Consider the following 25,065-nt stretch of genomic DNA (forward strand, 5'->3'; position numbering starts at 1 on the left):
GCAGTTTCTGGCCTTTGATTTCTCTCTCTTTACTGCTTATGACTCCATGAGAGAGACTTTCCATTTATGCTAATATGTTTATGAAGGTTAGGTAATGGAACTTGAGGAATTTTTTTTTGAAGTTTAGCTACATCGTAGTAACAAAATTGCCATGATCTACATGCTTACTTTATGCCTTTGGAGAAGGCTGCTGGTTTTGGAAAGTATATGTCCCCTATGAAAGCATTAGCTGTTCTCCATGTATTCTATTTGTCCAGAGGTTCTTTTCCTACAGTTTCTTTGTCTTTGTTCAGTGATATTAGAGCAGTCACTAGTTCACTCTGTTGGGTAGTTTCTGAAATCATGTGCATTGTATGGCTTCTTTTTTTGTTGTTATGATGCTTCTTTGGGAATTACATTTCTAGGTGGCTGGGTGGGGTTTTTTTTTGGTATGCTTTTTTTTTTGGTATGCTTTTTTTTTTGGTATGCTTTTTTTTTTTTGGTATGCTTTTTTTTTTTGGTATGCTTTTTTGGGGGGGGAAAAGGAATAGTCAGGTATTGCCAAAGGAAAGTTTTATTTGCACATTTATTTTCTCAGTCATAGTTTTGCCTGGAAAAGCAACTCAAATGTACTGTCTTGGATAACAGTATGACTGAAAGATGGAACTATGTTTATAAGATCCAGCTATTTTGATAAAAGTTTTCATATATTCAAGATTTATCCTTTTGTTCAGTGAATGAACCTTGTCTAACCCATTGTAGTGTAGCAGTTATTTTAGTTTCAGAGCTACAATCAGCATAAATATAAAAATAGTAAATGTCTTTTAAGATACTAATGACATGCATATGCTAACTCATGCTTGTTTAAGTATGTATAGAAATAATTTGGCCGACATCTGTGGCTTGCTTTAGATATAAATTTAACCCTGCCCTCTCTTAATCATCTCCAGCATATAATCTGTGTAGCTTTACGTGATTTGTATATAAAAATCACTTCCCAGGAGAGTAAGACTTTTTGAAGAGTAAGCAGAAGTGAACACTCAATTAACATCAGAAGAGGCTACATTTTTTGAAACGATTTGTAAGAAAGTAGAGTGTAGTGAAAACAAAGAAATTGAAATCAGGTTTATAGCTATTTTTGTACAATGAAGAAATTAAATGTCTTGTTCTAGGTTGTAGTGGATCTTCATTATATTACTTGAAACAAAGTTCTAAAAATACAATTTTATACAAATCAGTCAAATTACTGTGTGCCTTGAGATATCCCTTGTTCTGCAGTTTGAAGAAATATAATGGAATGTAGGAAATGCTCTTCTTTTGTAGTCTGTAAAAGAGTGTTAAAATATTCTTGAGTGCAAGAGCTGTTTTTCTGATAGATGGATCTCTCCCATTTCGGACTTAAAGTCCATATTATTAGCCCAGAAGCTTAGTATCGTCATGCGTTTCATTGGTAACAGTCTTGGAACATCTTATCTAAGTCATAAAGTTCACTCCGTGTATTAGCGAAAGGATCAGAACATACCTCTTAGTTTCTTTTAAAAAATCAAGAACATTTATTTTTGAAGAAGCATGGGAAAGCCCTATCAACTTAAATGGGATTTTGTTGGACTTCAGTTCTGCGGGGCTGTTTCATTTTGGTGTCCAGCTGAGGCAAGTATGTGAATATGGACTGCTACTGGTGCTCAGCTGGTGGATGATAACTAGATGACTTTGGATCATGCGGTCATGTCTTTATTCAGCAGTTGTTTCTCAAGTCTTGTGAAGCTCCACTTTCCAAGTGCCTTAGGTGTTTACAGTCGAGCCTACAAAATTACTGTGTTTTGAAGAATGCTGCAATGGCTATGGGAATGGAGTGGTCAGTCTTTTTGTTTAGCTGCTGCTAAAGAAAGCCCAGTGACTTGCAATACTTGGGATTGTGGATCCTGTAATGTCCTTGACTTGTTTAAAAATATGTTAGTGATCAGGATTCAAGCATCAAAAATGACAGTCTGGTGCTAGGTGCACTCCCTGAAAGTGACCCTATAGATGTGTCCCTGGTCACTTGGGCTCTTTGAGGTGCCAGTATCCAGAGATATATGGAAAACAGACTGACTGCTACAGACCTGACTTTTCACCCCGAAGTGTGTTTTCCTTGGGCATTTGTATTTTCAAAAAAAGCTTGTCTGAATTACTGAGTTTGAATAGATGAACTGTTCAACCTCCATCAGTACTTCTTTAGAATAAAGATGCAAATGATTAAGTGTTTGCCCAGGGGATTGTTAGATGGCCCTGTTACTTTCTCCCAATCTTCAGCCTGCTTACAGAAACAGCCTTTCTTCATATTGTGATGTTATTTACCGGTTTAGAAAATAGAATAATTTGTACACGCTTTGAATTTTGCTTAATTCCTTCAGTAGTGCCTGTGGCTTGCTCTTTTAAGTATGTATCTTAAACTGCGCATCCCATGGAACAACCTATGTATGTACAAATAGGACTTATTTCTAGCTTACTAGTGTTTTTTCTCCCCTCTTTCTCTTTTCTGTCCCCTCAGGCTTTTTTTCATACTGTCCTGGGTGCTTATAAATCTTTGTATCTTCCAGACTGTCTTACAAAACAGTCTCTTTCATGGAGACCTTTAACTTTTAGTACATAGGATGACACTGCAGTGTACGTCTGTGCTAATTTAACAAGGCTGATTTTATTTTTCATTTGAACCTTGGCATGCTTTCAAAGGTGATTTCAGGGAACTGTTCACATAGTAGCTGTCCTGTAGCTACAGGACTCTTCAGGAGATGGGAATGACTGTAAGACATTTGTTATTAAAAGCCATTTAGCTAAACCTACCCAAAATAGGTGAACACTTTTCTTGCATATCAGTTAAGTGTACAGTAGTGCTGGTCGTTGTTTCAGTTATGAGACATGGAAATCATGCACTGAGTTGGGAATATGACATACTTTGATCAACCTGATTTTGATCTTTTATTTTGCTGTCAAAGAGTCTTCAGAGCTATGGATCATACTGGAGAAAAGAGCTAGTATGTGTTTCCTTCCACAGTCATCTTTATGTGCATTTTCTGCTAAATAACACTGATAGTATGTATGTTCTTCTGTTTAAAAAACTAATGCAATATGGAGTTGAAAAGCCAGAAATTGTGTCCACCTGCCTAGTTAGTCTTATGCCATTCGCTGTTCAGGAAGCTTTTTTCATGAATTTGTGCATAAGACATCAGACTTGTATCATTTTTATGTTAGGTTCTAAAAGTTTTCTTAAAATCATTCTGTCCTGTAGGTATGCTTCGAGTTTTATACTGCTTGATAGAGTGAACTACGAGCTATCAGGAGTTCCATGACTGCTTCTAGCAGGTCTTATAAATGAGAATGAGAATTGTAAAGAAACACCCGGATTCTGAGTTTGTTGCAATTACTTTATTGTATGTGGTTCACAGTCTCTCGAAATAATTTGTAACAGTTTGTTGCATTCATGCATATTATATTGAGATTTTGAGCAGAAACTGCCTATGAAACGATATTTGTGTATTTCTTTGAAATGGTTTTTAACTCCTTTATATTGTTATGCTGCTGCATAATGATGTTTTGTCTGTCTATCTTTCAAGAGGGCTTCAGGGTTTTTTAGCTGTAATACTTGTTCCAACAGCCACCTGTTTTTCTTCCTAAGAAGGACTTGTTGCTGTCAGGAGTTGAGCTGTTGCTGCACAGATATTTTCCTTAAATTCTGCAAAGAACTGTTGTTTATTTGTACTTTGGCTCTGGTCCAGTCTTCTTCCTTGCATGCTGGTAGGGTTTGTGTGTTGGGAAGAGTTCCTACAATGCTCTCTTGTCCATCTAGACTTCAACCTAGACAGGGGGGGGTTTCTGTCCTTAGCAGGATTTGGGTTAACTGAGTCCTGAAAGGTCCTGGTTCAAAGCTTCTGTATGTGGTCTCTGGCATAGAAAACTTTACCAGTCTTCGAAACTGATTTTGTCCTGGGTCTTACAAGCTAGTACAGAGGTACAGTCTAGTTACAAGTAATGTCACCTAGTCAAAATATGTGCACTTCATAATCTTACACAGAGTGATTCATCTAGTGTCCTGTGGATTTTTCTTTCTGGCATTGACATTTTCAGACTGGACCACAACAGTGTGCTTTTTCCAGTAGTGATCAGCACTGGATGTTAAGGAAGGTAAAAACCTCCACTCTGCTGCTTACTCCCCCTGCTTCACACATGGAACTGGTGTAGGAAGGGCTAGTTAGGTAGCAATTACATTCATTGCTGTCTAACTGGAACCAAAGGCAAATACTATAAACATAACAATTACCATATATAAATAATATTACTATAATATCATGTAAAATAATAAGTATATGACTAATAAAATGTAAATAATATAAACATAAATAATATTATAAACAAATTCACCATCCCTGCAATACTATATTATTATTACTATTATTATCTTTCCACTTAGGGAAAAGATGTTCTGCTTTCTACCTTTTTATGCATTTTGGTGCCTCCACATGTTAGTGCAGCCCAGATTGTTTCATGGGTCAGAAAATTGTTCAAAATAGTCTAATTCCCTGTACTGCCTTTCTTAAAAATATTACATTGACTAATAAATTGTGGTTTATTTTTCTGTTTTAATCATAAGGGTTGCACTTAATTTGAGATGGTTGTTGTTAAAATGAAGTGGTTTGCTACATTCTCTATATTGGCACTTTCCATGGTAAATCCAGTGCTGATGAGCTGTGTTGTCTGGTGTAACCTTTCTCTTTGACAGTTATGTAGAGAAATCTCTGCAGAGTGTGCCATTGTAAAGAAACAGTCCAAATTACTTCCTACTCTTCATGAGAATGCACTACTGTAGCTTTAGTAAGGAGGGAGAACTGCAGTTTATCTGTCCTTCTAGTGAACAGTTTGGAAAAAAAAGTTTTATGGCTTAGAAACATGTCACTGTTGCAGCACAAACACATGGGCTCAGCCAAGCACTGCCTGTCAGAAGGGAGTTCGTTTTCCTTCAGCAAAAAATTTTCAAAAAATCCCTCCCTTCTAAGAGATGCTTGTGCTTTCTTTCTTTCTTGGTCATTATTGACCACTGATGGCAGTATTCTGCCTGTATTTGTGTTGAAAGTAGTTTAAAATTTTTGGTTTGGATTGCTGACAATTTTATATGGTTATGGTTTTCAGCTTCTCCTAGTTCCAGTCCCTACCTACATATATTCCCTTTCTGGTTTTACAGATTTCCATATTTTATCCCTCTCAGTCATGTCTTTTCCAGGCTGAAGATTCATGGTCTACTTTCTTTGTTATTTGAATGGAATTGGTTCCATAATTAATCATTCTTGCTGTCTTCTGTATCTCTTCCATTTCTAATGTATTCTTCTAGAGAAAAGGGTAGCAAAAATTAATGTAATATTCAAAATACAGATGTACCACAGAATTTTAGTGTCATAAGATATTTTGTGTTATGTTCTCTCCAGGTTTTCTAATATTCCTGTATATTACATACGTTGGGCTCATTTTGGTATTGTCCTTCTATTGCTTTTAAGTTTGGTCTGTTGTGCTCTGTAGTGATCCATGGAAGCATGACAGCAATCTCTTTATAATTATTGCACTTTCATCTTTTTTCCCTCTAAAGAAAGCACAGAGATACTCTTAACTATGAGAACATCCTAAATGTGATGTTGTCATACAATGCTGCGAGACTGTGCTTACAACTGGGACAGCAGGCCAGGCAGCTTCCTCTGGGTATTGCTAGTGCAAACGAAGTATATGGTATGGATATCCATATGCCCTACACCACTATGGTATGAGCTCTACCTTGGCAGGGTATTCAGACAATCAAACTAAGAAATTCAGGGTTATCTCAATGCAGTACCTGATTTTATTTACAAAACTGGCACTAAAATATGGAAACTCTTGTATTTTGTGGTTCTGTTTAGCACATCGCTACCCCAAAACAGTAGCAATACTCGTGCCAGGAATTAGTTATCTAGAACAAAATCTTTATTGGAAAATTGTTTATCCATTGCTATAGCTTTATCCTTTTCTCAGTGTCTTCCATCCAGTGTTTGAGTGAAATTGTTAAAAGGCAGTCATAATCAGTAATTTAAAACATAAATATATTTCTATGAAAATATTCTGCTGTAGTATTTACATATATTTCTTAAAGGTGATTTGGTTGTAAAGAAAATGTCTTCTTTTTTCCACCCAAGGATTGAAGGGAAAAAAAAAAAAGGCGTATCACATTCAGCCTCCAGAATATGCAGGACCTGAGGATTCGAGTAGGTTGCAGCTGTCTTCACCCACAGTAGTTGGAAATAAGTAATGAGATGAGAAGTCTACAGCTGGTGGCAAGCCCTGTAAATTGTGTGCCCTCTGCTTGCCTCCTCCATTGGTTTCCTGGAGGAGACAGACTGCGAGCAAAGCCAGCAGGCTCTCTTGCTCAGTGCTATTGCTCACATGCGGCAGTAATTGAGAATTAGGGCTGTATACTGCATGCTGAAGCTATCATACATGAAGGAATATGCTTGCTCTTTTTGATGTCTGTAAAAAGGACATGTGCTTTATTCCAGTAAAATCGTAAATAAGTGGGTTTTTACTAAAATTCAGATGACAAATATTGCTGTTAGTCTTTCTGCAATTATAATAACTTGAGTGGACTTACATTTAAGTGTTGTTGAATTTAAATGTTAATGTACAGTGCTTATGCTGATTCCTCAAATTGTCCCTGTGAGGTAAATAAAGTATTATCTTAGCACCTGTGGGAGCACCCTGCTAAAGTTGGCTGGCTATTATACGGGTTCTTTAAATAAACATATTGTTTCAGTTTAGCGGGAGGAATAGAGGAAAATACTATTTTGTGGAAGTTCATAAAACATACTGATTAGCAATATGATTGAATGTCTAGACTCGTTTAGATGTTTCTAGGAAATATTTGCTCAATTCTTAAAGTATATATTTGAATGCCTAATATGGAAGTTTATCTGAATACTAGTTAATGGTTTCTAGATATGTTAATTACAGAATGGCTGAAGGTTTCTTCAGCCTATTTTAATACATAGTGTAGGTAGGTACAATAAAAGAACTGGGAACAATGAGAAAAAATTGGGGAGAAGAAAGTATCAGAGAATAACAGCTGATTTTTCTGTAAGTGAAATCACATTCCTCTGAGAGGACCTCCTGGATTTTCCAGTTCCATCTAGCTTGCCAAAAGTGCATTGTAAATGTCAAAATGGTTATGAAAGCATTAATAACTAATTTGTGTAGCCTTGCCTGTGGATTTGGAATTTCAGTCTAGAAGTAGCCTTTGTTCCTCTGTGCCAATGGAATAATCTAGATTTGAAAACTGGCATGTTACATGTGATCTTCAATACTTCTGACAGCTGAAACAATTAATTCATGTAATAGTTCCTCCACTGTATACGTGGTAGGACCATCTGTTGAATTCAGGTTACATGAGTTAAACATGAAAAACAGGAATGGAGCTGTTTTGGGAGGGCTGAGGAAGGTTGGTTGGAATTCTTTTGTGTGGATTGTTTTTCCCAGGTTCATTTGGGATTTTCCTAGTGAATAAATATGGAGAATAAATATGAAATCCCTTCAGAAGAATGGGAGTGGGAAATACTTTTGCACAGTTGGTAATTCATTAGTCAGTAATTCACAGGGTGCATCTGAGGCCAAGAATAAAAGTGGAGAGGAATACCCAATTATATGATCCTCTATAAAGGAAGAGTTTATATCCTTTCCAGAAAAAAACCCCACAGAATAGGGAAGACCAAACTGCTCACTGCTTGGAGTGATAGCTCTGTCCTGGGTTATTTGCATCCTTCCATGAAGCGTCTGTTACTGGCCACTAAGACAGAATATTAGATTAGAGTGGTCTTCTGTATAACTCCATCTGACAATTCCTGCTCTATAATGTTACAGTGTTTGGGTTTATTTTACACATGCTTATGTTCATGCTTTTGTCTACAAGAACTTTGTAATTCTATTGTCTAGGGAAACCAGTTCTCCAAAATACACTACTTCTGCAGGAGAGATGTAATTAGGTGATTTAGTATGTCTCAGAAGAAACATTGATATTTCAGTTTTAATATTCAAAGAGCCATTTTTTAAATGTATGTCTATCTTGCTGCTGATAGTATTTAATTTTGAATGTAGGGGAATGCATTAGAAAGGTAAAGGTTTAGTTTTAATTCGCTTTAGAAGCAGTTTACAAATGTGATTCCTTGTGACGTCTCTCTGATGCAGGACTGGGAGGAAATGCCAGAAGCTACTTTTATGGTGGTATTTCTTTTACTCCATGTTCCGCAAATTTTGTCCTCATTGAAATCTGTTTTTAAAAGGAGACCTTAAACTCTGCTAAACTTTCTTTGGCTTTTCTGTAGCACCCACCAAGCATTTATTCTACTTTAAAGCAACTTAAACTTTTACAGTTCTCCTTGGTTGGTTGAGTGTAATGTTATTCTTAGGTTGATGTTTTTCATACATTGTTGAAGCCTTATGTGTTCTCAGTTACTGAGGTCAGTGTTTTTAATCCTTTCCTAATTTCCAAAGTAGCATCTTTATCAAATAATATTTTCATATCCCTCATCAGTAAAATTAAGTAAATCTGTATGTTGGAAGCATTTGTCATTTTCAACTCTATTATAGATACTAGCTTTTTTCCCCACTGTATATGACTTGGTAAGCAGTGATGTCCATTGTAAAGCAGTGCCACTCAGACTGCTGCCTTGTGCCCTCTCTGTACTTATCCTCGTGATATCTCACAGACTTGAGATTACGCAGTTTCTAATTTTGCAAGTTAGCTCACTTATGCCGCCTTCCCTTTTTGTTCTGTGTGGACATATGTTGCAGCTTGGAAAATGTTAGCACACTAGTTTCTGTGTTATTGCTTTCTCTTCCTCTCAAAAGTTTACAGAACAGGTAGGATAGTGTTTGTCACACAGTGCACAGCACAAGAAAATTCTGACCTAGAAGGCAGTCCTGGCATGCTGTTGTAGTATAAACATAATGAGCACCACTGGTGATACGCAGTGAATGAGCGGGTGTGATGGAGTATTCAATACAAACTTAAGTCAGCCTAACAAATGTGTTTCACCTGTCCTGCTCCAGACCACTCAGGAGAATCAATTTGGTAGTCTTGAACAGAAGCTTAATACAGTGGGATATTGAATCTGGTTTGGTTTTGGGTTTTTTTCTGACTCTCGGGGTTTTTTTTATATTATAGGACTACAAAGCTGATGAAGACCCTGCGTTATTCCAGTCAGTTAAGACGAAGAGAGGACCTTTGGGGCCAAATTGGAAGGTACTAAGAACTGATGTTACAACCTTATGAAGTCTTTATCGGCAGAAAAAAAAAGCAGCTCATTGTTCCTTAGAGACTAGCCCTAGCAATGTTAGTCTTAAAACGGAGGGCAGAAATTGAATACTTTTGTATTTGGTTTAAATTCCAGATGTGTTAGTAAGTAAAGGTACTGTCTGCTACTTTTTTAACATCACTAAAACCAAAGCTATGCAAATTAAATTGGATGAACTTTATCCTTACTCAGGATTGACATCTGAATATACACTGTGATGAATTCCACGGAAGTCATCAGCCTGCTGTGGTAGCCACTGGAGGTGACTTAAAATGCAAAAAAATTAGTTGGAAACTTGCTTATATTTAAATGGTTTTAACTGTGTATTTCTTAGAGCAGGGTAAAAGATAGTACATGTGTATGTTTTATTTAGAATTACCATAAAACTAGCAGAAGATAGTGGCAACTAAATCTAAGCCTGTCTTCACCTTGCCATATTGAATATCTAGGTATTTTTCACTTGTATGGAGTGTATACAAAATACACGACAACCTGCAGTATTTCATCATAAATATTTTCTCTCAGTGAGATAACACACCCTGTTGGCATTTGTGCATGTGTGTGTGCATGCATGCACAGATGCATCTACCATGTTCTTCAAGTTTTCCATCTGGCGTATGTAATCTGAGTTGGTTTGGGAAATCAGTTTTCCACATTCTTTGGTCATTTACCAATTCTTATGTGGCTGTCAGTATGACTGCAGTGTGAAAGCTTAGCACTTAGTCCCATCCAGGATGAATTTGCTTTGCTTAGATACTCAACTACAGGAAAGTCGTGCGTGAGAACTGACTCCTTAGTAGGCAGCATGAGTACTGGTGCTGCAGTGTCAGAACACGTATATGTCACCCATATATACCTTTGCCTGTATACTTTTCTTTACAATTTAGCCTGAACAGTTGCTGTATACATAAAGATGGTCCTATCTTGAAATAACTTTTCTTAGAATCTGTTGCCTGAGGTCCTCTTCCATTTCCTTCAGAACCTTGCTTGATTCAAATTCAGAAACAAGTTTCATGTGGACCCACATGTACCACATGGAACCCAACAACACCTGAGCAGCAACGCAAAACTTGCCAGCACATCCCTGCCCCAGTCACAAAGCACATCCTTCCACAGACAGCCATCAAAATTCATGTATATATGCCCATCCCAGAAAGAAATACACTTTGTCTGCTATACCAGATATCCTCATAGAAACTAACTGCTGTATACCGGAATGAATATACAGTCAATCTGTCAGGAATAGGCCCCTAGTTACCAATTAATAGAGTTTTTCGCTTTTGTCATTACCATAAATTAAATGTTTCATTGACAGTAGTGTAATTTTACCTATTGTGTTTAGTGTGTACTGTGATGAATTACGCTTAAGTAAAATGCTGAGGGTTTTTTGAATGTATTGCAAATGGTGCCCCAGTTTCTTAAATTTTCTTGTGAAAGCATTCAGTCTTTCATTACCCAAAAAAGTTCTAAATACAGCATGAATGTTTCTGTCAAATACAGTGTGAAGAACTTCCTGTGAGAGGTGTGAATTTTCTTCTAGTTTGTTACTTTAGATGTCACCATTAGTTATTTTACCACTAGTTTTTGCAAAGCAGCAAGATAAGCATCAGATATTCAAGTAGGATGCATTGGACCAGCAAGCTCTCAGTCTCTAATTTCCTATAACTGACCACCATGTCTGACAGAGCAGAGTCCCCATTTCGCACTACGTAGTTACCACACTTGTTCTCAGCTGGCCTGAGACCATAAATCAAAGCAGCCTGAATTTGAGGACCTAAGGTGTCTCTTGTCCCGCTGTGGATTGAGCTGTAGTTCCAGGGGCACATTTGTGCAACACTGACCATTCACTCCTCTACTTTAGTACGTGCTGGTACAGTGGTTTTAAAGCTGCATGGCAATTAACCTAGGGAAAAAAATAAGGAACCAGGTTTTTGTGAGAGGACAGGCAACAATACAGCAACACAGGGAACCATAACAGGACCATTGAGAGTTTCAGCAGAGTGGAAAGGGTGTGTGCTACTGAAGCTGACACTTCACTGCCATTATGCTGCATTACCAGAAGAAAAGCTTGCGAAGCTACCTCGTGGGTGCTCCACATATTTCAGTTCATCTTAATGAGAGCCGAGGATGCAGTCGATGTATACCACTGACCTAAGTGGTGTTTTCAAAGCTGTTCCCGTCATCTTTTCAACATGATGAAAGTTCATCCTGTGACACTCTGATTGTACAGACACAAAAATAACGTGAAATTCCATCTGAATACCGGAAAACACTCTTTTGTAGCGAGGGTGGTCAAATACTTGAACAGGTTGCCCAGAGAGGTGGTGGAGTCTCCATGAAGATACTCAAAACCTGACTGGACACAGTCCTGGCAACCTGCTGTAGGTGACCCTTCCTGAGCAGGGCTCCTGCACTCAGTGATCAGAGAAGGTCCCCTCCAACCTCAGTGATGCCATGATTTTGCAATCTACATATATCTACACAGCCTTAATTCTTCCCTTTGTGTGTCCAAAGACTGAAGATAGTTCTGCTTCAGGAAGTTTCTGAGCTTCTAAGTAACTGGAGATTGGTAGAGTTTCTAAGTGAATTACCAATATTTTCTTCCTTGGATTTTATATATTTACGTAGATTTCTGCCTGAGCAGAAATACTGAGCCAGGTAGACCTTTGGTCTGACTTGTGGGTTTGTCCTGGGCCCGAGCATTAGCTGGAATCTCCTGGAAAAATGAACATATTGTGTGTTTCGAGGTGACGATGAGGGAATGCATGTATTCAAACTCCCATTATTGTAATACTCTTCCTATCTGGGCTAAGTACTCTTGCTAGCAGGGTAAAATTGTTGCAGGGATTATTTTTGTAAACTGTGCTGAAAACGTGCATCCTGCCTTAGGTGTTTGTTGTTCCTTCCTCATCAGGAAGGAAGCAGGAGGCTGATGCAGGAATGGCCTGTTTGGGCCTGTGTGACCCAAAGAAAGTGAGGAGTTGCTGGTTTGTTTTTTAAAAACGGCTGTAAAATGAGGAGGAGAACTTTGAATGCCTGGAACTGGTGGCACTGAGTTTGTATGTTCCATTTAGTTCTGTCCTTTTACTAATGCCTGGACATAGACTTGTGCTGTTGGGAACATCAAACAACAGCAGCACTTTGTTTTTTGCTTGTGAATAGAACATCAGTCTTCTGAGGATAGTTGGTGTTCACTTCAGTGCTCTCTGGTGATGAGTATTTGTGATAAAAATTCTTTGTTAAATAAATATGAATTATTCACCAAGATTTTTATATGTTAGATATATACTACAGTAAATATTTTTTACTGTGTGCATGACCAACAGGAGTTGTCCATTTCATGGTTAAAAGAAATCCAGCTTAAATATGCCATAAAGTATTTCTACTTAGAAGTTTGTTGCAGATATAAAGACTAAAAATCTGTGAACTTCTTACAGTAATTGCTTGTTGTTCAAGCCTAACACACAGGGGTTTGGATATTTTTTTTTAAGCTACTATCAGCTTCCTTTTGGGGGTTGGGGGTTTTTTTCCTTTCTTATTTTTCCTTCCTCTTTTACAAGGCTTAGAGTAACCTAACGTGCTTTGTTAAACTAAAAACATGATACAGTCTCTTAGATTACATAAATTTGACTGCATGAATTGTAGGAAAATCACTGTGTATGATGTTACAGGTACTTCAGAATTGTTTGGATGTAGGAACTATAACAGAAACAGAGGAATTGTAGGAAACAGTGGTGGGCGTCTCCTGAGTTTCCCTCAGTTCATTCTTCTGGGGATCCTTCTTTTGCACGAAGTCCTTGAGCTGGAGCTGCTTCCAGGCAGTCTTTGAAGTGGAGTTTTAGTTGGTCTTATGGCTGCCTGTTGCCATTGATGATAAAGGAGCTCTCTCCCTGTTTTTCTCATAGTAGCAGTCAGAAGGTCTGCAATTCATTATGCAAAAATGAATATGTAAGTTATGGCCCACAACTAGAAATTACCTCTACACCTGGGTAAAGACATACCCTCTGGCATTGTCTGCAGGAGAGGGATGTGAGGAAGAGGGGTGAGCATGCCAGTGTCTGTATGGGCAGAGCAGAACTGCAATAAGCTCAAATTTTATGCTTTTGTGAGAAGCAAACTTGAGGGGTGATTATGTGCTTTTTATTATCTGAATCTTTTCTAGCATGTGTTTTCCACCATTGTACTGAGCAACTTGGTACAACACAGATTATAATTGCCTTTGTGCAATAGACCAAAAAGTAAAAAATAATTTGGTGCTAGCTATTGTAATCAAGCTTCATTGTCCTTTCAGAATGTCAGAAAGTATATTACAGTGGAAATCATGAAAATGAAATCCATGTTAAGACTAAGATTTATAGTAGAAGTTTGCAACATGGATGGAATTGTCTTACAGATTTAACCTGATTGTTTGTTAATCCCTATTACCCCATGTTCATAGTACAGTGCTAAGTATTTACTAATACTTAGAATTTACTAATAATACTTAGACTTAGACAATAAAATAATAATACTAATACTTAGTATTTACTAATACTTAGAATTCTAATAATACTTAGAATTATAATTTATAAATATAATTTACTTAATTTACTATAAATTAACAATATAATTTCTAATTCTAATAGAATACTTAGAATTATAATTTCTAATAAATGTATTAAATTGACTGAAGTAAATTTTTAAAAAATTAAAAATTCCTTCCCATTATCCTTAAACAGAAAGAGGTAGCAACTGACGAAGAGTGTCCTAAAATGTGTGCTTACAAGTTGGTGACTATCAAATTTAAATGGTGGGGACTGCAGAACAAAGTTGAAAACTTTATACAAAAGGTAAGTGCTTCTCCCTTGCAGGGATGTTGCTGGGGAGGTGGGGTTGGAGGTGGGCAGGTAAGTAGGCAGGGTGGTTCTGTGTTGATGTGGGGGTTTTTGAGGAGAAACAGTGGTGAAGTTTCCTGTTGCTCACAGTCAAGCAATTTCTGTTCTTTTCTTCAGCAAGTACAACCATTCGTGTCTTGATCTACTAGCAATGGTGTTTCACTGGTGTTACTAGAATAACTTTCTAAGTTAAAAAAGCAAAGGTATAAGCAAAGAGTCTGTGGTCACATAGGTTTAACACTTGATTCTGTAACCAGCAACACTTGGCAGAAAGAGTTCTTTGATTCTTTTTTTTCCTCTTAAGTTGAAAGTTGCAAAAAATGTGTGCTAATGTTGCTCTAGTATTTTATGTTCTAGTTTTCTTGTGAAACTCTTCCTGTGTTTCTGCTAATTCTAAATATTTGATTTTTTTTTTAATTATTGCTTGCAAAACCAGGTGTGACGCAGGTAGAATCCAATGCACTAGGATTTAGTTGGCAATTGTGGTGTTTTGTCAGTTTGTGTTTGCGTTTTATTTTGTTACTGCTGTATTATCAGAATTTGAATTATAAAATATTTTTGAAAGTATGACTAAACATTTAGAACATAAACTTAGTATAGGCAAAGTCTTTAATCTAGACCATCATGCCAGTTCCTTCCAATCCAGAGAAAATCTGCTGTAACAGTGAGTTAACCAAAACATGATATTTTATTACCAATTAGCCATGGTGTTTCCTCACAGACAACCAATGCCAGACCTTTTTCATTGTGGTAGCCAGGGCTCTTAGCTCTGAGTGGACCACACAGCTAACTGCATTAAATGCTTATGAATTTCAATAAATGTGACAGCAAAAGAGAAAAGCTTCAAACAATAGTAATTGAAAATGAGATGGAGACATAGTTTGTGATGGCCACAGTACAAAGTAAGGGTAAGGAGACATTGAACACTGTCTTTAGAATGGTGGTGGTTTTGGGAAGGAGTTGCCCATCACACATTTCAAACTGAACACTGTTAGGGAATAAGCTGAGCAGAAGAGTCAAGACATGATTCTGTGGTCTGATGAGGAGTATTTGAAGATAGGAAATTTTTTTTTAACCTTGGTTTACCTAAAGCTGATTCTTTAGAGGAAGTTACCTCTGCCTGCTAGTTGTCAAGAACCGTATGTTAGATTTGATCAGCATTGTTTCTGAGGCCGTTCGGCAGCTTGAGCAATGCAAAATCTGGGAGCAGATGAACAAGACGTGAACTTCAGGTGGCAACTTGGGTAACTGAATACATTGAAAAGTCAGTTTTAGTAGTAAAATAGATTTTTGTATTGTATATACATGACTACTTTTATCAGAGCAGTCGGAAGCAATACTGGTAATTCTGCAAATTGAATGATTTATATGATGCATCTTTCATTCAAGTCCCCATTATAAAAGTTGGGATTGCAGGGCACTAGAGGTGGACTGAGCTGGCAAGTTGCAGTTCAACATAACACAGTGGGGTTTGGGGGATGGCAGGTGTTTTGAAATGTGAAACCTACCGATTTAAGTAGAAGAGGTACAGTGAAAATATTCTTACTGTGATTGATTATATGTGTACTTTAATGAAAGGGCTGTGGAATCCTTAGCTGGAATATTTATACTCTCAATGTTTTTGTACCTTTGAAATTGCATGTCAGATATTACTGGGATGCCAATTTGGTACAAATTGCAAGCATGCCATCTTTGGAGTCAGAAGTACTCCCTTTTTGCTGTATTCTGGCTTTAGGGATTGGCCGTTCTTGGTTTTTATTAACAGTAAGCACAGAACCTGCAACAGTTCTGTCGCAGATTTGTGTACACTTCATGTTAAATGTTCTAGCTGTTGTGATGCTACATTTTTTCTGTCTAGTGCTATCTTGGAGCTAGAACAGATTTTAGAAAGATTCTTCAGCATTTTCAAGTAACATGAATTGCTGAACTTTCTGGAAACTTTTTTTTGATAGTGAAATTTGTTAATTTTTTTCCATGTTAAAGCATGTGAGAAATGAGATGGCTTTAAATTGGATTCAGGAACGTGAGGGGGCTGAACCTGTAGCAGTGTGAAACAGCATGCACCTAGAGATTATAACTTTTCAGATTGAACAACTGCAATCACTTCACCAGTCTTTGGCAATATGTAGGCTATTATCTGATTTTTCTTTATCTCCTTAAAGCAAGAAAAAAGGATATTTACCAACTTTCATCGCCAGCTGTTCTGTTGGATTGACAAGTGGATTGATCTGACTATGGAAGACATTAGGAGAATGGAGGATGAAACTCAAAAGGAGCTGGAAGCGGTGAGAACAGTTTTTTTAAGGTTGATGTTTGTGTGCTATCTACCTGTAGCTTTATCTATTTGGGAATCGATGCAAGTTATGTTGTGTCCATCCCCTTATGTGTGTTTGGGCAATTGCTGATGAACATTACAGCCCCTTTAGTGATTCTCCTGTGCAGACCCATGCACTTCAAGCTTCTGCATACTGTGTTGTGTCAAGCTGGAAGTGGCTGTAAGGTAAATATATCTGATGTCACTAAATCCAGAATGTCTGCCCTGACCACCTTTTTATTTATGGTAACATACCCATTGCACAAAGTCCCATTCAGTGCCTGTTTACCACTTGTCAGTTAGAATTCAGAGCCGTCATCTTGCTTTTCCATCGTGTGTCTTGCTTTTTTTTGTTTCTAATCATCATTAGCTCTGATTACTTTTTCTCTTCAAACATGTCTTCAGGCAAGTTTCTATAAATCACATGACAGCTGTTCAACTCATGCTGATCAGCACGCCAAAACTGAGAATTCTACTTGCAAAAAGGAAATAAGTAAAATTAACGGGCTTGAGATAGTTTCAATTTTTCATGCTTTAGTGGCTGCAAGGACCAAATACATATAGCCTGATCTGTCTTTGGACTGACGCCTAGAAGGAAACTCATCCATAGGGCACACTCTGTACTCTTTCCTTTGAGAGGTAGAGGAACAGCACAGGCTAGGCAGGAAGCCTTCTTCTGTAGTGTCTTTCCAGAGCATGACCTTTGGCATGAACCTTTCTCATTTTAAATCATGCTGGTTTTTTAAGTTCTTTGCAGTCTTTGGATTTGCAATTCTATCCCCTTCCTGTTTTGCTGGTTGCTTTATGCCCCAAACCCATTCAGCTTGTCACTTTCCTTCCATTGTCTTGGTTCTTTCAAGACACAATGTGTCTTCAGCTATAACTCGCTTTTTTGCATGGTTTAACTCATTTCAGGTGCCAGACATATTTAAACAGATTGCCTTGTGCTTTAGACCTACTGTTGACAGTGGCTAGTGTTGTTTGTGGATAGCACATCTTTTCTTTTAGTATCAAAACTAGCTGTAGCTCCTCCATCCCCACTTGTTATGCTCTCCATGTTCGGACTTTATGAATGGTGTGGAACCATCGTGCATTGTGTAGAGACGTTTTCTGGATTTGGAATAAGTGTTTCTTCAGTGTTCTGTGTGTTAATAGGTAGATGTTCTGAGCTGGTAAAACCAAACTTTCTCTTCAAATAAGCCAAAGGGTTTGTCTGTTTTGGCAGTTCCCAGAATATGCTTTGGAAAAGAATGATGTTCACTCAGTCTTGCAAACATTGTGCGCTCTCATTGGCATTTGGATATTTTTGATTATGGCAGGTGTTCTCTCAAATCATGTGGATTTCTTCTTTAATTCTGTTTTATGCCAGAACCTATTCTTAGAGCCACCTATTCCTAGGTGTCTGTGAAGGAGGAAGAGTAACTACTTTCCTCTCTATAACTGATTTTTGTCAGAAGGGTTCTCTTTTGCACACCCATAGTTCTTTATTTGGAATGAAACGGACTTCATCCAATTTCTCTGAGAAGGGATAGTGACAGTGTGAGGAGTGCATACAAGGTATGTATTGGAGAGAGTAAGCAGCACTTGACACATCTGTGTGCATGAGAAAATTTCCCTTTTGTGTCACTGTGGATGTTTGTCTTCTTGTAGACAAAGTTCTGTTTCACATTTCTCGTTGGTAAGTAATTTATTTTAAATCTTTTTTGCAAAATATTTGCTGCTTTCTAGTTCTTACCTTAAGCAAAACCTGGATCATGTGTTTCTGGGTGTAACATTTACCCTCATTCTTAAATATAAAATGTATTTACTTAATATTTTCTTGTTTTGCAAAGCAATGCAAATAGTTTATTTCAAATAGCTTGTTGTGTAAGACATTAGCATCAGGAATTTAAGTGTATTGCTTGTTGAAAAAAGTCAGTTTTTCATGAGAGAAATGTCTTGATTAGTTACACTAACACAGCTTTTCTATGCATATTGTGAAATGTGAGAGGAGTGGGGACCTACTGTTAAAATATTTTGGTTTTTCTCAACTGTTATAATAGGGGTATCTACAAACACCTATAAATGATGCAATTTCAAGGTTTTTGTGGTGAAGTATATTATTGGAGAATAACTTAAAGGCAAAAATGTCACTGCCAAATAAAATATGAATGGTAATTTTACCCCAAATGATTTGGTTTTATGTTTCATATTCAACTATTTCATCCATTGTGCTAAATAGTAACTTTCATTAAATCCCAAGTATGCCACAAAACACTTGTTTTATGGCCAGGACCTCTGGGAAGCAAGCGCTTAGTGATAAGGTGCTTAATATGACAAGAATATCTCATGCTTCTGTCCCTGCAGAGTAGTCGTCAGCTTTTTTGACAGTGTTGCACTATGTAGTTCTTTGATGCTTAAAGAACTGCAGAAAGCAAGCGTAGTAATATTGGCAGCATTACATTTTCTTACATACATTGCTTTCTTTTGCTATTCCCTTTCTCATTAACACCCTTTCTTCTTCCTGGTGTGAGCTAATATTTCTCTTTGGATTCTGTGCACATTTCAGTTGTTTGGTTGGTCCTGTTCTTCATCGTAAGTTGATTTTTATAGTGGGGATCTCTGCTTTTGTTACTTTTTTGTTACTTTCTGAATCTTCATCAGTGTTCTTCCAGAGTTTCTCTATCCCAGCTCATCCTTTTTTCACTGTTTATCTTTCACTTAGTGGTTTATGTATCTGACTCCTGGAGATGAGGAGCACCTGTGCTTCGTTAAATACACATCAGCTAATCAGTGCATAGTAGAAAAGCATCCGACCCTGCCAAAGCACTGTGACCGACCTACCTCATGTCTTTGTGAGGGTAGAAATGCCACATCGGGTATTTTGAGCAGTGTTGCTCTGTGCTGAAGCATCATGGGCTGTTAAAATTTAAGAAGCATCATTTACAGCTGCTGTACAGTTCCCAGGCTTCCTCACCAAAAAGAAATACTGTACACCCCATCTCCAAAAACGCTCAGCTCTAGCTGAGGCTGGTTCTGCTCCGGGCAAGGGAAAAGCAGTCCTGGTCATGTAGGTTGTTACTTCTCTCTTACTAACCAACAGCGCAATAGGTTCTTTATGTGGTAGCTCACAGTTTTATTTTACGTTTAGATGCGTAAGAAGGGTTCCGTTCGAGGCACTTTGGCTGCTGACGTCTAGAGGAGTTCTCTGTAGGTTCTGAGGCAAATCAAGCTGTGTAAGTCAACTGCTGGAGGGAAAAGGAGAAAAGTGATTAATGTTCTGATGGATGGGAATTGCTGGCAGAAATCATCTAAATGGACATATATCCAGATAACACTTCTGGGCCTTGCCTCCCTCCTGTTTGACAGCCTTGTGGTGATCAGCATTTGGGAGATGACCCTTAGTGTCCAGGGTATATAAGAGACCTTCTCCACAGATGGGCACTGTCATAGGCTGGGCAGGTGCTCGGTCTGGTGGCAGAATGCCTGAGGTATTGGCCACGTAACCTGGTTCTTTGTGCTTATCTAGTACAGAAGCCCAAAGTGCGTGACCTGTTGTCATCACTGTGCTGGCACTGAGCTCCTAAGCCTGCAAGTAGTCTTTTTGGCACAAATCAGAAAAGTCGTTGAGCATCATTTTGCTACACACTTAGTCCACATAATTTAGGGAAACTGTGGACTGTCATCTTGAAAGCGTAAGTTCTTGAAATCCAGTTCCACACAGATTCTTATAAATACTAAATAGTGTTAAAACTGTTACTGCGGGAAACAGGTTGTCCAAGAGTTGCAAGCTTTTGAGTATTTGTGTCCAGTACTTTAATGTTGGTGTTTCCCCCGTGACTGTTTTAATACTGCAGATGGGATCCCCAGCCAAAGCAGTTTTAAAAGCCTTCTGATTAGTGTGAGGCTCCTCAGAGACCGGAGCTGCTGTCCACCGGTGAGGACAGCACCCAAATTAAGATTCCCTAACAAGTCTTGCATTGCTTTGGTATGATTTGCTCAGTCCTGGTGATGTTTTGACTGCCCTGCCCTGTTTTTCTTAGAGATTAATAAAACTGCCTATTTGGAACTTACTGTTTAAGGAAACTGTTAATGCTTAATTGTGTATTTTCTTTCTCTGCAGTTACGTAATCAAGGCCAAGTCAGAGGAACAAGTGCTGCCAATGATGAATGATGATGGATTTAACCGTCACATGCAGTGTTGATATACAAATGTGTGTGTGGATGCATGATTATTTGTATATAATTATATATACGCACATGCATACTGAAGGGGGTTGTTACAGTGTCTCCAGGGTACTATACCTGTCCTCAGCAAAGATTCAAAGGAAACTGCTTTCATTATGTATACCTGAAGCAAATAAAAATCAACTGAGTAGTGTCATTTAAAGGATGAATTAACTGCAGAATTATGCTAACTGGTATGTTTCATGAATGTCAATACTGGACCAATTTATTCCCTACTTGTTTTTTTCCTGTCTTGAGTCGCTCTGCTATAACTTGCCCATATCTCATTGTAAAGAAAGACATTCAGATAAGTTCATTTCAGTTTTGTCTTCTCTATGTGATTATTTTTGGAATAGGAACAATGAATGTATTTATAGCTATTTATTTCTGGATTGTCATTATCCTATAGTCAAATCAAAAAAAAAATTCTATTAGTAGAAATTGGAAGACTTTTACTGTTAAACAAGTTTAACCCAAACTTTACCCATTCACTGATTTAAAAGAAAAAAAAATCATGTTTTATTGGACTTTTGTACATTGAAATGCTAATGTTTTTTCTTCATTAAAATTGGCAAGATTAAGGAAAAATGGCTTGTGATTTATAAAATAATTGCAACTTGAAATTTTCCAGAAGCTGGCTTTTTAGACAAAGATACTGACAATACTTGTAGAATATTTCAAGTATATCTTAGGCCGTGCAGTGAAAGTGAAGGGGGATGGTAGCCCTTCCCTAAAGTAATACTTCTTGTTAATGAAATCGCTATTTTCCAGAGTTTCACTTTGGAAGCTATGCAAATGGTCTTGATTTCACACACATAACGCAATGGAATATAATTGTGACTTTAGCTCTTTTCATGTTGAAAATACACTTTAAAAGAGATGTATACTTTCAGATATGATGAAAGTTTAAATTGTAGCATCTGACGTATTTCTCTGATATTTGTTAGTAGACACGTAAAAGAAAAGATGGTATAATAAAGACCTCCTGTAGATAACTCTCAAATAGGGAAAATGTCTTCAGCATTTTTTTAAGGAAATATTCAGAGCATATCATAGATATATATTATCAAAATGCTTGCTAGATCAGAAACAAATTATTTTAAAAACAGAAGTTAGATAAAGTTTTATTAATGCCTGGTTTCCTCCCAGTATCCCCAGAAACCTCAGTGGGGCAAGCCTTGCTTAAGCTTCCATCTTTAGAATCTCACATACATCCAAGTAATTTGGAATCATTTTGGACCTACTTTGCTTACAAAAGGAGCAATCTGATTTCCATTCCAAGCAGTGGCAAAATTTTCCTAAGCTTCCAGGGTAGGCCAGCTCTGCCGTACAACTTGCCCTGCCGGTGCCAGGCACTGACGCGTCTGCCAGTGTGTGGGCGTTTGTACCTCTCTCCTGTGTAATTGCACCCTCCTACCCTCTGTGCTGCAAAATTCTTTTTTTTTTTTTTTTTTTTTTTTCCTTCCTGGATTAGCAGTTAAATGGTTATTTGTCCTCTGTACCATCAGGAGGTTGGTTTTGTAAATATGCAGAGACACATGCGCGCACATAGACACACGCATATGATTTTAGAAGTGTTTGCAGCCAGCAGTGCTGCTGTGCACCTGGGAACCCAAGGGCTCCGTTCTCTTCAGTGCTGGAATATGAGTCCTGCTGTCATTAATGTGAGTTGTAATGCAAACTGATGGAAAGGGACCCTACAACTTTCATGTTTTTGGACTAGTTGTGAAAATTTGAGAGAATCTTGTAGTGAATGTAAAATGTTTAGTTTACTTTGGCAGTCTCTGGTGTGACCTATGGTAAAACAGTCAATGAAATTTAATTAAATAAATTTGAACATAAAATGCTCTGTCTCTTGTCTTAGGTATTAGTATTTGTAGTTTGGTAATGAGCTGGCATTTAGTTTATTGAGCTGTACAAGAAGGTTGGAAGTCCTCTAAGGATGCGCTGCAGTGGTTATGAGCTCAAACCTATGTTTGAATTTTAGTAGCAATTGGGGAGGGAAGGGCTTGTTTGGATTTTTGTTTTCTTTTAGGATTTCAAGCCGAGCAATACATACTTAGCTGGAACCTTGCCACTCTCTAGAGTAGGAAGATGATGTTTTGCTTTTGTTGCGTATTATGACTGCCTACCTTGATGTGCCAGGCTGACCATTTTGCAGACACTTGCATTTGATGCTCTTGGTCTACAGTGGCTGTCTGGTGTGTGGCTGTCTTCGTGTGTCACAGCTGGTGCTGATTCTGCATCTTGCCTATGGAAGGAAGGGATCCACCCTACTGGTCAGAGAGGACGAGGTGGTGTAAGGAGGAGGCTGCAGCATTGTTGAGTTGTCATTAGGGAATGGAGGCATGGAGGTCGCCCTGCTTGGTGCAGAGGCTGACTTCCAAAAGCGTGGCTCCTTCAGACTGGAGTAGTGAACAACTGCTCTTGCAGAACACCTGAGGAAGCGGCATGTAAACTTGCGGGTCTCCTGGCAAGGATGTCTGAGAAACCTTTTAAGCTGGGGTGAGATGAGTATAGAATACGTATGGGATGTGGGGGAGCAGTTGGGCAATTTAGTCTGGTGTCAGTGATATGCACAGCTTCAGAACAGACTTCTGGAGAAATAATTAGAAATGGAGTAAGAAAGAAAATTAACAGATGCGGCTGCAAGTAGGTTGCACCAGATGATTGCATTACGTACCAGAGCAGTTGCGGTGCTCCTCAGAAGAATGAAGAGATGTGTTAGACTGGGAGAGGTGAAGCCGCTCAGAGCACCAGAGGTGAAGTCCAGACGGGAGAAGGGGGTTATGGGTGGGGGGTGCCCCCTGAGCAGTGCATGGTGCCGGGGGTGCTGATGAGGGCAGTAGTGTCCCTCCCCAGCTGGTCCCATTCTCTCTGTCCTCATTGCTCTCACCTGCAAAGGGGCTTCGCAGCTGCCTCTGCTTCCCAGACTGCTGGCTTCCAGGCCTGTGTGGGGAGAGCAGCAGAGGCAGCTGCCCAAGGCGAGAGGGGCTTGTGGAGGAGTTTGTGTTTCTGCCCGGCAGTGCTGGCCTTCCCTGGCTGCGTCACTGATTGGATGCGTCTCCTGGTAAGTTAGCTGGCCTCAAGATGAGGAGCAGAAGCTTGCTAACGCTGATTAAAACCATTGCCCCATGGGATGAGAAATCTAGAAATGGACCATGGGCTGCCAGTCTGCTGAAGCTGCTGGATTTCAGAAAGCATTTGTGATTTTGAATTTTTTTTTTTTAAAAATGCATGGTCACTGTTAGGTAGCGTGGGGTCCTTTTGCTCCCTGATCAGGCCCCAGTAAGTGCTGCAAGAGCTGTGGAGTGGAAGAAGAGACTTTGTGCTCGGTACATACTGGACACAAGCTTGCCTCTCCGTGCCCTGTGGGAAGCTGGGTCTGGCCTCCCCTCCCTGGCTTCAGTTTTCTTCTCATGGAGCACCCTAGTAACGATCTGGTCTTTATTTCAAGAATTTAAAAATAACATAACTGCTGGAGTGAGGAAGAGGTGATCAGAACTGTGGCAGGAAAAATACTCTGTTCAGTCATACAACTGATAAATTACAGAAAGGCCCGAGAGTAAAGGCTGCTTATAGCAAGGCGTCTTTGCAGTTTCTACAACAATAGTGTAACTTTCCTCTTGGGTCCCAGTTTTCAGCATTTCCTGATGAAAGTTTGAGTTAAACTGGCATCTGTGTTGCTGCTTGGAATTGTCTGTAACGAGGCTTTACTCTTCTCAGTGCTTGTCACGAGTGAGCTATTGCTGACAAGGTAGCTGGTACTGGGTTTACTGCCTGTCCCTGCTGGCTGGGTACACTCAGGGTTCGCTCCTGACCGCAGAGCCTGCTGCATGCCTGGAGCGCAGCCGAGGGATGCGGAGCACAGTGGGGGCAGCTGGAGCAGGAGCTGCGGTCGCCCCTGAGCGCGGGGACTTACGGAGGATGTGTTATGGGATGCTGGAAGTGATTTCCAGCAATGCTTTAGTCTAGAGAGATACCGCAAAGATGCAGCATTTCTCTACAGCAGTGGGTGTGAGGGGCAGAGGGTCTTGCCCTAAGGCTGGGTCCATGCGGGAAGTGGGCTGGCACCTCAGTGGCCGGAGGCTGGCTCTGGGGAAGAGCAGCACCTGCAGCAAGAAAACAGTTTAGACTGGCGAGTTGGTTTTCTACTTCCAGCAGCGAGTGTGTCGGCAGGAAGGATGCTCGTTTTATCTGAACAAAAGTCAAAGGGCTGCATAGCAAATGGAAGGAAGACGCGTGCGCCTCCATCCCCCCTCTGGGGTTGGAAACTGCAGCCGGCACTAGCTAAAGCTCCCGGAGGCTGGCACGAAGGCAGGAGAGGGCGGGTGGAGAACCCCTCCATCGGGGC

General features: G+C 39.0%; 1 protein-coding gene across 2 annotated transcripts in view; it reads left to right on the forward strand.

The window, feature by feature from the left end:
- The window catches only part of PITPNB (phosphatidylinositol transfer protein beta), a 35,619-nt gene extending 13,064 nt beyond the window's left edge, over positions 1 to 22,555 (forward strand). Inside the window, exons 8-12 of one of the 2 annotated variants that reach the window (XM_069794509.1) lie at positions 9,188 to 9,265; positions 14,036 to 14,146; positions 16,354 to 16,476; positions 19,636 to 19,720; positions 20,608 to 22,555. In XM_069794509.1, coding sequence (XP_069650610.1) covers positions 9,188 to 9,265; positions 14,036 to 14,146; positions 16,354 to 16,476; positions 19,636 to 19,683 — 360 coding nt within the window. In that variant the 3' untranslated portion in view covers positions 19,684 to 19,720; positions 20,608 to 22,555. The remainder of the gene's footprint in view (positions 1 to 9,187; positions 9,266 to 14,035; positions 14,147 to 16,353; positions 16,477 to 19,635; positions 19,721 to 20,607) is intronic. The other variant, XM_069794508.1, reaches the window with a different exon arrangement.
- The last annotated feature ends 2,510 nt before the right edge of the window (positions 22,556 to 25,065 follow it).

The sequence above is a fragment of the Haliaeetus albicilla genome, chromosome 10, assembly GCF_947461875.1.
Source record: "Haliaeetus albicilla chromosome 10, bHalAlb1.1, whole genome shotgun sequence".
NCBI classification, from domain to species: Eukaryota; Metazoa; Chordata; class Aves; order Accipitriformes; family Accipitridae; genus Haliaeetus; species Haliaeetus albicilla.